This window comes from Octodon degus, unplaced genomic scaffold (genome assembly GCF_000260255.1).
Source record: "Octodon degus isolate 3935 unplaced genomic scaffold, OctDeg1.0 scaffold00093, whole genome shotgun sequence".
Classification (NCBI taxonomy): Eukaryota; Metazoa; Chordata; class Mammalia; order Rodentia; family Octodontidae; genus Octodon; species Octodon degus.
Window position 1 is genome coordinate 4,186,404 of NW_004524669.1, and position 14,402 is coordinate 4,200,805.

Sequence of the window (14,402 nt, forward strand, 5' to 3'; positions counted from 1 at the left end):
GAACTGTGGTCCCTGTGCTTTGCTAAGCTTGTTCTAAGTAGGTGCTTTAGACCACTGAGCCATCTCATCAGCCCCCCATGAACCTTCTATTAGAGTAATAATACAGACATCCCAGTACAGTGTAGGTGCCATAGTAAACCGTACTGCTGGCTAGGGGTATAGGAAAAACAACATTTGAAAAACAGTGTACTCCCAAGTTTTTTCCCTCTGCATGTCTTAAGGTTTTGATTTTGTAATTAAGATTATATTATATATCTTGTTTTATAAGTGTGGGTTTATAATAGTAATTGTGATAAAGTACATCGAACAAAAATCTTACTGATGTTTTGTTTTGTTTTGTTTTTTGGCGGAACCAGGGATTGAATTCAGGCCTTGTGCTCGCCAGACAAGCGCTTATTCTACTGAGCCATCTCCTTGGCCCCTAAACTTACTGTTTTAAAGTGTACAGCTCAGTGCCGTTAAGTACCTTAATTATGTGCAAACCATCATCACTATGTACTTTATCCTTATTCCAGAAGAAAACCTTGTGCTCAGTAAGCAGTCATCCCTCCACCCACCCCACCCACTTCCCTCTCCCTCTCAGCCAGCTGTTAACCACAAATCTGCTTTTTAGAGATTTCACATGGAATCATATAGCTAGGTATAATAGGACATGCCTGCAATCTCATCACCAGGAAAGCTGAGAAAGGAGGATCACAAGTTTGAGTCTTGCTTGGGTAACTTAGTGAGAGCTTTGTCTCAAAATTTAAAAAAAATAGAAAGGGCTGCACATGTAGCTCAGTGCCAGGTCCAGATTCAATTCCTAAGCACGCGCACACACACACACTATGTGATAATGTCTTTTTCATTTAACATGTTTTTAGGGTTTATCTATATTGTGTATATCAATAGGTTATTTCTTTTTATGGCTAAATAGTATTCTATTGTGGGACTATCCCACATTTTGTATATCCGTTTATCATTTGATGGACATTTTGGTACTATACCAATATCTATAAAGTTTTATTTAAATGCTCATTCTCAGTTCTTTTCAACATATACCTAGGAGTAGAATTGCTGGGTTATATGGTGATTCTGTGTTTATGAATCATCAAATGTTTTTCATTGATGCATCATTTTATATCTGTTAGTAATATACAAGGGCTCCACTTTCTCAAACTTTATCATCACTTGTTTTTAATTTTCTTACAGCCTTCCAGAGGAGTGTGAAGTAGTATCTCCTTTTTTATTTTAATTTGAAATGCATATAAGATGATAATGAATTTATTTTTATGTGCTTGTTGACTATTTGTTATCTTTGGTAAAATGTTCAAGCCTTTGACCCAGTTTTTGGTTGTTTTATTGTCTACTGAATTATAGGAATTCTTTATATGTTATAGGTGCTAGACCATTATCAGATATGATTTGCAAACACTTTCTTATTCTGTTGGTTGTTTATACTCTTAATATTGTCTTTTGATGTATAAAAATTTTTAGTTTTGATAGTTAATTTTTCATTTAATGTTTGTGTTTTTTGTGTCTCATCTTAAGCCATTGCCAATGCAATGTCATACTCTATTTTCTTTTTTTTTTTTTTTTTTTGGTGGAACTGGGGATTGAACTCAGGCCCTTGCACTTCCCAGGCAAGCACTTATTCTACTGAGCCATCTTCCTGGCCCCACATCTATTTTCTTTTAAGGGTTTTTAAAGTTTTAGACTTTTACTTATTTTTTTTTTTTTTTTGCAGAACCGGGGATTGAACTCAGGCCCTTGCACTTACCAGGGAAGCATTTATTCTACTGAGCTATCTCCCTGGCTCTACAAAATTTATTACTTTTTTTTTTAAGTTTTAGACTTTTATCTCAGGTATTTAGGTCTTTGTTCTATTTTGGGTTAATTTTTGTACATAGCTTAAGGTAAGAGTCTTTTTGGTTTTGCATGTGTATATCCAGCTATGTAGCATCTTTTATTGTTTTGGTTTTTGTTTTTTGAAATAGGGTCTCACTTGAGGCTGGGGAGATGGCTCAGTGGAATAATCGCTTCCCTGGCAAGCACAAGGGCCTGAGTTCAATCCCTGGTTCCACCAAAAAAATAAATAAATAAATAAATAAATAAATAAATAAATAATAGGGTCTCATTGTGTAGTTCAGGCCAGCTTTGAACTCACTAGCGAAGGCTGGCCTTGAATTCATGGCAATTCTCCTACCTCAGCCTCCTGAGTGCAGGGATTGCAGTTGTGTGCCACCAAAGCTGATCTAGCATCACTTGTTGATAAGACTTTTCTGTCCCCCTAAATGTTCTAAGCGCTTGTGTTGAAAATCAGTTGATCATAGATGTATATGGTTTTACTTTACTCTCAGTTTTGTTCCATTCATCTGTGTGCCTATACTACAATGGTTGGTAACAATAGCTTTATGAAAAGTTTGGAATTGATAAACTTCCAACTTGTGAGTCTCCAACTTGTACTCCCCCCATAAGATTATTTTGACTATTTGGGATCACCTGTAGTTTGGGACCCTATGAATTTTAGGGTCAGTTTTTCCATTTCTGCAAAAAAGGGCCATTGAGATTTTCATAGATTGCACAGTCTAATGTTGTGTATAAATGTTACATAGTCACGTATGTAATGTTCAATATATCATTATATATAATTAATCTATTTGTGGATAAGGTTTGGTTTTTGTTTTGTGTTTTTTGTTTTGTTTTTTTTTTCAGAAGTGGGGATTGAGGGACCAGGGAGATGCCAAAATAGTAATAATATTTTCCCCAGTTCTGCCAAAATAAATAAATAAATAAATAAATTTTTTTAAAAAAAGAACCAGGGATTGAACTCAGGCCCTTGTGCTTACCAGGCAAGCACTTATTCTACTGAGCTATCTCCCCCGGCCCCTGGTTCTTTTTTTCTTTTGGCAGAACTGGGGATTGAACTCAGACCCTTATGCTTGCCAGGGACATGCTTATTCTACTGAGCCAGCTCCCCGGCCCCTATTTTATTCATTTTAATGAGGAAAAAAAAAGATAAATAACAAAAAAAAAAAAAGGTAAATAGCAAGGAAAGTTTCAAAACAGGTTAGTAGGACAGTTATAGTACTTAATACAATGTGTGTTGTTGTCTTAGTTGGAGTCTTAGTATTTTAGTAATAGTCAATTCACACACCAAAAAAAAATCTTATATTATTAATATACAAAACCCCCATACCATGCATTAGACATGTAATGAAATCTCTGGAGCAGGAATTAAAGGAGCTCTCAACCTCTGAATTATGTATTCTGTGGTATTTGAATTACCCTTCCCCATATATACACACTATTGCTCCTGTGATGGTGGCTAAAAATAGACAAAAAAAAATATAATGAAGATTAAGTGTATAACAACCGATAGTATTCATTACCGCATTGGTAATGTTTACAGTGACTGACATCCCTACTGAGACAAATTCACCAAAATGAAATGCTAGAGTTGGAAAGTCTAGCAGTAAGTGAGGGTTTTGACACATGGGATTAGATTCTGTCTTGACTGACTCGGTGAAAGGACTACCAGTAGGTTGGTGATGTCAGACCGCAGATCTGTGGGGAGGATGGGCCTTTGTTGAAGCACAACCTAAGGTAGAAGCTAGACCCAATGGAGACAGTATTGCTGAGAGCACTCAGGTCTTTTTTGTGTATGATATAGTTGGGGCTGGGAGGGATGTAATGCAGACCTCCTGATCAGGTTATTAAAAATGGAGAAGCCTCAGAATTAGGTCAGACGTTAGTGACTGCAGACTTTTAATTACCAAACGTGAACTACAGAGGAATATAGCAGTTTTAAGAACCCATCCTTAGGATAGGCACTTTTGGATCTGCAAGGAAATGCACTGAAACCAGTGTTTGTTTGCTTGGTTGTTTGTTTTTGTGGAACCAGGGATTGAACTCAGGCCCTTGCGCTTGCCAGGGAAGCGCTTATTCCACTGAGCCATCTCCTCGGCCCCGCTTGTTTGTTTTTGAGACAGAATCTTGATATGTAGTTCAAGCTGGCCTGGACTCACTGTGTAACCCAGGCTGGCCTTGAACTTGAGGTGCCCTTCCTGCTGCAGCCTCTCAAATGCTGGGATTACAGGAATGCACCACCATGACCAACTTGAAGTCAGTACTCAGTCTTGAATTAAATCTTCCAATTACAAAAGAATTGGAAGAAGTCTAGGAAAGAGTGTGCTTAGTCTTTCCTAGACAGCAAAGAGTATGCTGAAGATTTTGCCTGTTGGTGTTGGATGAGGGAAATATTGAGGGGACAGGATGTTTACATAGGTCAGAAAAAAAGTGAAAACTGATATCACACTGAGACCATTGGAAACTATGTGCCTTATAAGTATTTTAGTTAAAATTTAAACTGGACTCAAATCAACCCTGTGGGTCTACTAGTTTATAGAAAACGCAAAGAAGAAAGGTAGGTATTCACTGATATCACGAGGAGTCAGCAAAATCTGGAATGTGGGAAATTGTAGTACAAACAGCCTGGTTCCTTCAACAGATAATTTTCAAGAGGAAAATAACAAGGAAAAACCTATAAATTAAAAGAAGTTTCAGAGGTCTTTCAGCCAAGTGCAGTGAAAGGACCTTATTTGGATTTATATTTGTTTTATTTATTTCTACAGTAGGGTCCCGTTCAGGGTCTCACTACTAGTCGGACTCATAGTGATTCTCCTGTTTACAGCCTCCCAAGTACTAGGATTACAGGCATGCGCCACCACACCCAGTCTCAGTTGCCATTTCAGTGTGCCCCAAGGGCTGGGCCAGCACAGAAGGCCCAGGGATTGAACCCCAGCCCCTGCAGCAGGCGCTTTAATCTGCTGAGCTATTTGGCTGGCCCTTGGATTTATATTTGAATAAATGAACTATTAGAAATATGTTTTACCTATCAAGCACGGGGGCCTGAGTTCAATCCCTGGTTCTGCCAAAAAAAAAAAAAAAGACAAATAGAAAAAATATGTTTTACACAATAGGGGGCTTTTAAGCATTGGGGTATTTGATACTTTTTTTTTTTTTGTATCAAGGATCCAACTCAGGACCTTGCGCTTGGCAGGCAGTTGCTTATGCCCCTGAGCTGTCTCCCCAGCCTGATATTTGATACTATTAAGACTGTTGTCCATTATTCTTAGCATGGTAATAATATTGTGGGAAGCTGGGTAATTTAAAATGTACAATACTTTGCAGATCCAGGTGTGGTAGGACCTGCCTCTTAGCACTCTGGAGGCTGAGTCAGGAGGATCACCACAATTTCAAGGCCAGCCTGGGTGGGCTATATGTTGATTTCAGCGTCAGCCTGAAGCAAGACCATGTCAAAAAATGAAATAAGTGAAGGAATAAACAATAACAGAAGATTACAATGTCAGTAACAAACAATTAAAGCTACTTTAAAACATGAAAGCTTGCACCGAATCATTGGCTGTTTATAGTGGGAATACCTACAGTTAATACAGGCTTGATTGTAGAGACACTTTATAGAGAGCTTTGTATAATGATATACTAACATATGCTTCTTGGAGTCAGTAGGTTCTTTTATACGCATTTTATAATTTGGCACATGAGGCCAGTGAGCTGAAGAAATTTGCCTGGCATTGCTCAACTAGCAAGTGATGGAGCCAGGATTAGACTGAGGTTGTGTGACCTCAGAGCTCAGACTGTTAATCACTGTGAAGTTGTATCACCCTAAAGGTGCTATCAGTGATAGAGGGGATAAGCAAGGAACTGGAAGAATTGTTTCTCCATTCTTTTATTGAGAAGTCATTCGTGGAAATATATATTTTCCAATTTTTTGTTGGAGGGGAAGCTACTATCATGCTAGTGAAGAGCCTAAGCTAGCCCCTGCAGTGGGACTACCTAGAAGATCCAACCTAGAGGAGCCAAGGCTCTTAGCCAACAGCTAGCATCACACTCCCTCTAATGGCTAATACATTGTGTCAACTTGAGAAGTTTGCAAGTTTAAGCCACTCAGGAGGTGGCCAGGGCCCTCACTTTGTAAACTTCTTCATCCTGTGCAAGAAGAGGCTACAGAGATGGTGTGAGTGCTACACCTACCTTAGGGGGTAGTAGCCTGCTTACAAAACATAAGGGAGAAGAGGCTTGCTTTCCTCCCCTTTTGCTTTTGTTGCTTTTTCTGTCTTCTGCCACCTTGAACTGTTGTCCCTGTGCTACCCCACCCTGCCTTGGAGTCAGCTAATTATGGACTGAAACCTCCACAAACTGTGAGCTACATGAACCTTTCCTTCCTTAATTTGGGGCATCAGGTGTTTGGTCTCAGCAGTGAGAAAACAGTAACTAAGATACCTCCCAAGCAGTAGGGAATGAGCCTTCACATGATCCCAAGAAAACCCAGTGGAAAGAAGGTGGAAGTATGGGCTTTTTAAGGTCCAGGCAGTCTAATAATTTGGACCATCAAAGGCCTTAATAAGGTATGTACAAGGTGCTTATTTATTTTAAACTCACAAAAAGATCAAAGGAACTTAACATTATGTATAAAGAACTATCTTTAAAAAGTGAGATAAAAAAAAGTAAGGAATTCATGATGAAACATGAGATCAGCAACCCTATTAACTTAGGCTATAACACATTAAATCACTGGAGGTAAAACCTGGGTAGACTTGGGTCCCTGCATCAGAAACCAAGTGTGGATTTGACATAGTAAGAGTTTCAAAAGGGGCCAAGGAGATGGCTCAATAGAATAAGCGCTTGCCTGGCAAGCGTAAGGGCCTGAGTTCAATCCCTGGTTTGTCAAAAAAGGTAAGAATACATTCAGGTTTATATCAATAACATTTGCAGCCTGGGCATAGTGGTGCACGCCTGTAATCCCAACACTCAGGAGGCTGAGGCAGGAAAATCACTGTAAGTGCCAGGCCAGCCTGCATTACATACCGAGACCCTATCTCAAAAACATCAAAAAATAAATACGTATACTTATTTATATGTTTATTTATTTCTAAAAAATAACATTTGCAGGGAGATGACTCTTAATTTTGAAGCTACCAAAGAAGGGCTGTATTGGTATCATGAGAAAATACTGGGCATAGGATCGAGGGAGCTGATTGGAGATGTGGCCCCGTTATTTATTCATTTACTGTTTGTGAGTTCTTTCCCTTCTCTAAGGTTTTACTATATACAAAATGGGACAGCTACACCAACCTTAGCCTGAAGTTCTTGGGGATCACATGAGAGAATGAATGTGAAAACCTTATAACATAACTCAGGGTAGTTATGCAGTGTTTCCTTAAGGGAAACTAAATTGAAAACATCACATCCTAATATAAACTTGGTGTCTGGTCCTAAAATCAGAATTTTTGTCTTTGTTTTATGCATGTCTACTGTACTTGTCTAGCACAAGGCCCTAGGTTTGATCACCAGCACCACAAAAACAAACCTCAAAAACAGTGGTGGCACACACCTGTAATTCCAGCACTCTGTCAGGCTGTAGCAGGAGGATCACAGGTTCGAGTCCAACGTAGGTAATTTATTGACTTAGTAAGACCATGTCTCAAAATTTAAAACTATAAAAAGGACTGGAGATGTAGCTCAATGCAAAAACTCTGGGTTCGTTCCCCAGAACAAAAACAAACTGTAGGATATTGGATAAGGCCCAGGAAAGACTAATTACAATAATTTTGTAATAGGCTGTTGGTGTAGGTGTGACCTGTCCAGTGGGTGCTTTCAAGAGCTGAGTGGGTGACTGAGTTAGAACTCATGAAGAATACGAACAGCACAGGCTGCACTCACCAAATCTTGGGTACTCTAGAACTAAAAGGCTGCCAGTGCAACTAATAGACACAGGTTTTAGACACCCACACCTGATAGGCTCCATGAGGAGCACTGAATTTATGAAAGGTGTTGTCTATGAGAAGGATGTAATAAATTAAAGCCAGGTGTCATAGCACCTGTCTATAATCCCAGTCTTCATGCTCAAAGCCAGCCTGAACTACATTGCTATAGCTTTAGGGCCGGCCAAATAGCTCAGTGGATTAAAGCACCTGCAAGCAGACACGGGGTGGAGGTTCGATCCCCAGGCCTGTTGTGTTGGCCCCACTCCCAGGGCGCGCTGAGACAGCAATTGAGACTGGGCATGGTGTAAACAGGCGGGTCACTACAAGTCTGATCTAGTAGTGAGACCCTGAACACCCTGTAGGTCTTTCCCAAAAATAAAAAAAAAAAAAATGCTATAGCTTTAAAACAGTTTTTTTTTTTTTTTAATTTTTATTTATTTATGTGTGTGTGTGTGCGTGCGGCCAGTTCAGCCCACCAGGGGGCAGGGCTGGCTGGCATGTGGTGCTGGGGGATTGAACCGCAGTCCCTGTGCTTTGGTTAGCTTAGCTTGTTCTAAGTAGGTGCCTTAGACCACTGAGCCATCTCACCAGGCCTTTAAAACAGTTTTTGAAGTGTTCTTGGACCCTGCTTGTCAGACCTAGATGCCATGTGGTGTGCCGAGAACCTTTTGAGGCTGGTGCTATCACACTGCTTTCATGCCTATTCTTTTTTTGGTTTTCTTTTTTTCTTTTTTTTTTTTGCGGAACTGGGAATTGAACTCAGGCCCTTGTGCTTGCTAGGCAAGCGCTTATTCTACTGAGCCATCTCCCTGGCCCCCCTCATGCCTATTTCCTTATAACGTGCTCAGCAGAACACTGGATGAGTGGTTGTGAGTCTAACCCTGTGTGGCAGTTTGTGGATTTCTCAGCTCAGCCACAGCCTTGCAGAATGCCCACAGTCTTACAAGCCCCAGCCATATGAGGTATCTTCACAGCATATAGTTAGCCAGGCATGGTGGCACATGTCTAATCCCAGTTACTTGGGAAGCTGAGGCAAGAGAGTTGCAAGTTCAAGATCAGCCTGGGCAAATTAGGGAAACTGTTTCAAATTTTTAAAAAATAAAAGGGCTAAAAAAAAAAAAAATAAAGGGCTTGTGATACAGGTCAGTGGTAGAACCTATAGCTACAATCCTTAGTACCGCCCTACCTCACCGCCCTACCTCACCCCAAAAATAGATAAAAACTAACAACATGCGGCTAGGCAGATGTGGCCCAAGTCTGGACTTGTCAGCCTTTCTTGAAGCACAGCCACTCTCATCAGTCAAATCTGCACTTGCATCCTACCACAAACCACCTCTTCATCAGACTTGAGAACCTTGTTCAGATTCTGCTGAGGTGGTTTTGTAGTTCAGATTTGACTAACAAACTTATCAATAACAAAACCCTGTGCTGGTAGGACTTTGGTTGTGATTACTTTCTAACTTGTTTATTTATAGAGTGATTTGGTAGCCTCTCTGTGATTTGATTTTCTAAATTGCATCATTTCTGGTACCCAGTGCTTTGGAGTAGAACAGGAGCATCTGAGGTGTGTGGTTGATATACACACGTATAGACTTGTGAGCCTGTGAGTCACTACATGGCATTATAAAGAGCTTTTTAAAGCCTACATTTAGCTTTTCAAAGGGAATGAAATTTAGTCTTGAAACTTAATGTATTGAGTTTATAGTAAATTCAGTTATGTTTATAGTTTTATTGTCTTTTGTTTCAATGAAAAATGACTATTAGCAGAAAGCTAGCCAAAATGTCTGCCTTAAGAGAAATTTGGAAAAAGATATAAAAACAAACTTGTCCAGTATTCAGTCTGATCCAAGCAATGTAAACTGAAAAACAAATCTAGGTTCAGACCTAACAGCAACAAAAGATTTTAGAGGTCATCTAGTTCACTCACTTCTTTCTAGCTAATCATGAAGAAAATAAGGTTCAGAGAGGGTAAATGACGTGCCCAAAGCCACACAACTAGTTACTGGAAGAGCTAAGACTGCTAACAGAAGTTTATTTCCTGAGGTCTTGTTGTAACTTTCCACTTCCTAATTAGCAGCTAAAGATAGGCATGTGCTGCACCACCACGCCTACCTATAATGCCAGTACTCGGGAAGCTGAGGCAGGAAAATTGCAGTAAATTTGAGGCCACCCTGAGCTACATAATGAGTTAGAGGCCAGCCTGGACTACATAGTGAAACTGTCTTGGATGCATGGATGGATGGATGGATGGTTGGTTGGGAGGAAGGGATGGAAGACATTTTATGTCTATGTGCATGTGTGTGAGGTTTTGTGTTAAGAGGGATTCATACTTATTGAGTACCGACTATTTGTTAAATACTTTTTAAAGTATATATGTATTTTTTTTTCTTAGTGAAACTGGGAATTGAACCCAGGACCTTGTGCTTGCCAGGCAGGCGCTGTGCCATTGAGCTATATCCCTAACTACACTGTATTCTTTTATGTAGCTTTTGTGAACATTCATATAATCTTGTGAACTAGTTATTAGCAGACCCACTTTATTTATTTATTTTTAGTCCCACTTTATAGATTGCACCATAGAGAAAAATGGTGCAGTAAGGTTAATAACTTGCTCAAGGTCATGTGATTAATATTAGAGCTGACATTTTAATTTTAGGTTTTTCTGACCTATCCCTGCCAAGATTTCCACTGTGATTCCTAATGATGTAAATTTAGACCTCTTCAGGGGTGTGGGCTGTAATAGTGGTTATCCTCGACTATATTGTATATTCAGACTTCTCGCTTGCTCTGTAAACACACAGATGTATAAGATGTGTGCCTTTCTCAGGGTATCTATAGCATTCAGTTCATCTCTTTACCATCTCAGTAATAAATAGCGTTTTCTGTTTGGACAGCTGAGTTCCAGATAAGCTTAAAGACTGCCAGTTTCTTATCACAAACTCACATGGCCCAGCTCTCAGTTTTGGTCTTCATCTTCTCTAGCATAGATTTCACCATTTTTGTTCTTTCCTGTCTTACACCAAGATTGTTTGAGGACTTCCCAAAAATAATGAGCCACGTGTGGGTGTGTTCATTCTCCAGAATGAATCACTGTGAAAGAGGCCGTGAACCACTGAAAGAAGAATAAATATCTAGAATGAGAATCTCTTGACTACTATGCCCCAGTAATTGATGGACTCTGAAGCAAGCTTTTTTTTTAAAAAGGCTGTGGCTTTGGCCTCGTGTGTCTTACCAACAGAAATAGTCTTTCGTTGAGGCTGTTAATTTCCCTTTTTTTCCTTTCCAAAATAGATCCAATGCTGTTGTCTTTGATGGACACCACCACACATGTTCTGAGGTGTGCTCCCCACAGGGGACTCCTTGGTGCCTGAGGAACACACAAGGGTGGGAGTGAGCTTTCTTGGATTAACAGGATTCCAGCAGGAGTAAAAGAAGGTCAGCTCATGTTTTCTGATAGTTGCATAAGTTTAAGTTAGCAAGGATAATAAAAGAGGAGCAGGTAAAGGTATTGGTAAGGGAAAATTAGATTCCTTCTTTCTTGCAACTTCAAGGAGAAATTTGCTATTAAAATTCCTTCACGGGGCTGGAGAGATGGCTCAGTGGTCTAAAGCACCTACTTGAAACAAGCTTGGCAAAGCACAGGGACCGCGGTTCGATCCCCAGCACCACATGCCAGCCAGACCCGCCCCCTGGTGGGCTGAGCTGGCCACACACACACACAATAAATAAATGTAATAAATAAAAATAAATAAATATTAAAAAAAAAAAATAAAAAAATAAAAATAAAAAAAAAATAAAATTCCTTCACAATTTGGATCCTACTCTCATGGATACCTACTTTAAACTTACACCTTTAAGAAAGAAACAACACCATCCAAACTCTTCAGCAGGTAGAGACATGTTTTGGAATTTCTCCCAGAAGATAGAGTCTGTTTAAGTGTTGTAGACAAAATACAGCAGGCCATGCAGTAAAGAGCTACATTTTCTGTCTGCCTGTCAAGGTTGCCATCTTTGTTTCATTGAGTGGAAATAGCAAGGAATCGACTCACTTACAGAAAGACTGGGACATGAGGGATTGGATACTGAGATATTTAAAATCCATCTTTGGATTTGAAAAGCTGAGAGATGACTTCCAGGCTATTGGAGGACGAGACGAAGATAGACTCTTCATGGTCTAAACTGGGATTTAAGAGAGCATCGCTTTTTGTGGAACTGGTCATGAGCATTTCTGCTCTGGAGCCTGTGTGTGTGTGTGTGTGTGTGTGTGTGTGTGTCCGTGTGTCCGAGTCCCTGTCCCCATCCTTGTAATAGAAATCTGTATAATGCAGAGGATACCCCCTGGGGCTTGGCCTCCAATAGGTGAGTGCCTCATTCTGCTCTACAAGTCCCAACCTTGGTGTCCTAGTGGCCAAAGCCACATTCCTGCCCATCCCAAGAAGTCAGGACTAGGTTAGTCTCATGAGAGAGACAGTACTGGAGAGAACCAACTGCTGCTGTCTGTACTATTCTTGCTAGCCAGATAAAGGATTGCAGATTCTAGAGCCGCTGAACAGGCTTTCACAGATGCCAAAGTCATTTACGGTGATTTCCTGTTATTGGCACATGCTTAATGAATGATACCCAGTAAAGCTCATTAGTCCCAGAGGTGATTGTATACACTGCCTATTTGGGGGGAAAGAAGAAAAATCTGTGTATGTATGTATGTAGATGAGTATGTGTATTTAAGTGCTATTGAGGGCCCTTTTAGGATGGGTTAGATTTAGTGAATGCTTTTTATGCATTATCTCATTTAGTCCTTACAAAACTTTATGAGATAGGCACTAAAATTCTCTTTGAAGGATGTTTGTTTGTTTCTGACAGGGTTCAATATGTAGTTCAGGGGCCAGGGAGATAGCTTAGTAGAATAAGCACTTGCCTGGCCAGCGCAAGGTCCTGAGTTCAAGTCCTGGTACCACAAAAAAAAAAAAAAAAAAAAAAAAAAATCAGGCAGGGCTTGCACTCATTTGGTCTTCCTCCAACCTGTGCTTTGTGGAATTTCAGACATGCATCACCACACTTGGCTGCAAGACATGTTTTTGGCCATCTTGAGAGGGATATGTGACAAAGACAAAAAGGAGATGATGAAATGGTCAGGGGAAGCTTGTCAAAGAAAGTAATGTGGGAAGGATTTGTAAAACTTAGACAGGAAGAAAGCACTGCAGCAAGAGAATGTGTAAGGGGCCAGGAGATGGCTCAGTAGAATAAGTGCTTGCCTGGGAAATGCCAGGATCTGAGTTCAATCCCCAGTTCCACCAAAAAAAAAAAAAAAGAGAGAGAGAGAGAGAATGTGTAAGAGCCTGCATAGTGCATTCAGGAAGTTGTGGGTGTGCGTGGTTCCTGAGAAAGGAGATGAGTAGACTATGGCTCTCTGAGAAATCCGAAGTGCTTTTGCTTAGATTGCCTAGATTCTCCAAAGTGAAGATCCTGTCCTATCAGCATGCTCCTTGGTTGGAAGGAAAAAGTGGTTCTGTGTCTCTCATAGACTTGGAGTTGAGCACTGAAAAGAACAGTGGGGCTGGACCGGCTAGATAGCTCAGTGGACTAAAGCATCTGCTTAGGCAAGCATAGGGACCGCTGTTAGAACCCTGGCACCACATGCCACACCAGCCCCTCCCCCAGCGTGGGCTGAGCCAGCTACAGAGTCTGAATGTGGTGGTGCACACCTATAATCCTAGCGCTGGGGAGGCTGAAAACAGGAGGATCACTATGAGTCCGAGCTATGTAGTGAGACCTGTAACAACCAAATACATGGAAAAAAAGAAAGAACAATGGGACCTATAAAGCCTTGTTTGTGAGCTGAAATAGTCAAAAAAGGGATTATTCTTCAGTTAACAATATCTTTCTGGCCTTATGTCTATGAAAACACCTTATGTTGGAACATGAATATGCTAAGGGTTTATGTTAGGTCTAGAAAAAGACCTAAAAAAGATTTCACCATTTTTGTTAATGCCCTGCAGCTCTACTGTGTGCATGCACCAGCTGCTCACAGGCCAACTACACATGTGAAACAGATGGGGCCTGCATGGTTTCCATCTTCAACCTGGATGGGATGGAGCACCACGTGCGTACCTGCATTCCCAAAGTAGAACTGGTTCCTGCTGGGAAGCCCTTCTACTGCCTGAGCTCAGAGGATCTGCGCAACACCCACTGCTGCTATACTGACTTCTGCAACAAGATTGACCTGAGGGTGCCCAGTGGTGAGTGGACACCCTTGTTGGACTGTTGGTTCGTCCTGGAGGTAGGGCTCCCCATCCTTTCAAACTTCTTTGCTCTTCCCCAGTCCTTTGGCTGGATGACAAATAACGGTGCCTTTTGGATGCTCCAAAGGAAACAAGGGAAGAATTGCTCCCAAATAATATTTTTGGGATAGAAGATAAAGGAGGCAAATTTTCAGGTTGGTCCCAGAGGTACTAGCTATGGTTTGGGTAGTGGCTGAGTACCCATCAGCAACAAAGCCAGGCATGGATCCTTAGGGAGGATGTGGGACTGATCCCAAAGGCCATGGTGCCAGAGCCTTTTGAAGGAGACTTCCTTGGGAGTAGAGGGAGTCAGATATGAGGAGGGGCTAGAATTAGAAAAGGAGGTTTGGCTGGG

At 40.8% G+C, this 14,402-nt stretch overlaps 1 protein-coding gene across 1 annotated transcript in view; it reads left to right on the plus strand.

Moving 5' to 3' along the window:
• The window catches only part of Acvr1b (activin A receptor type 1B), a 45,729-nt gene that overhangs the window by 11,349 nt on the left and 19,978 nt on the right, over positions 1-14,402 (plus strand). The window contains exon 2 of the mRNA XM_004637839.3: positions 13,766-14,005. Coding sequence (XP_004637896.1) covers positions 13,766-14,005 — 240 coding nt within the window. The remainder of the gene's footprint in view (positions 1-13,765; positions 14,006-14,402) is intronic.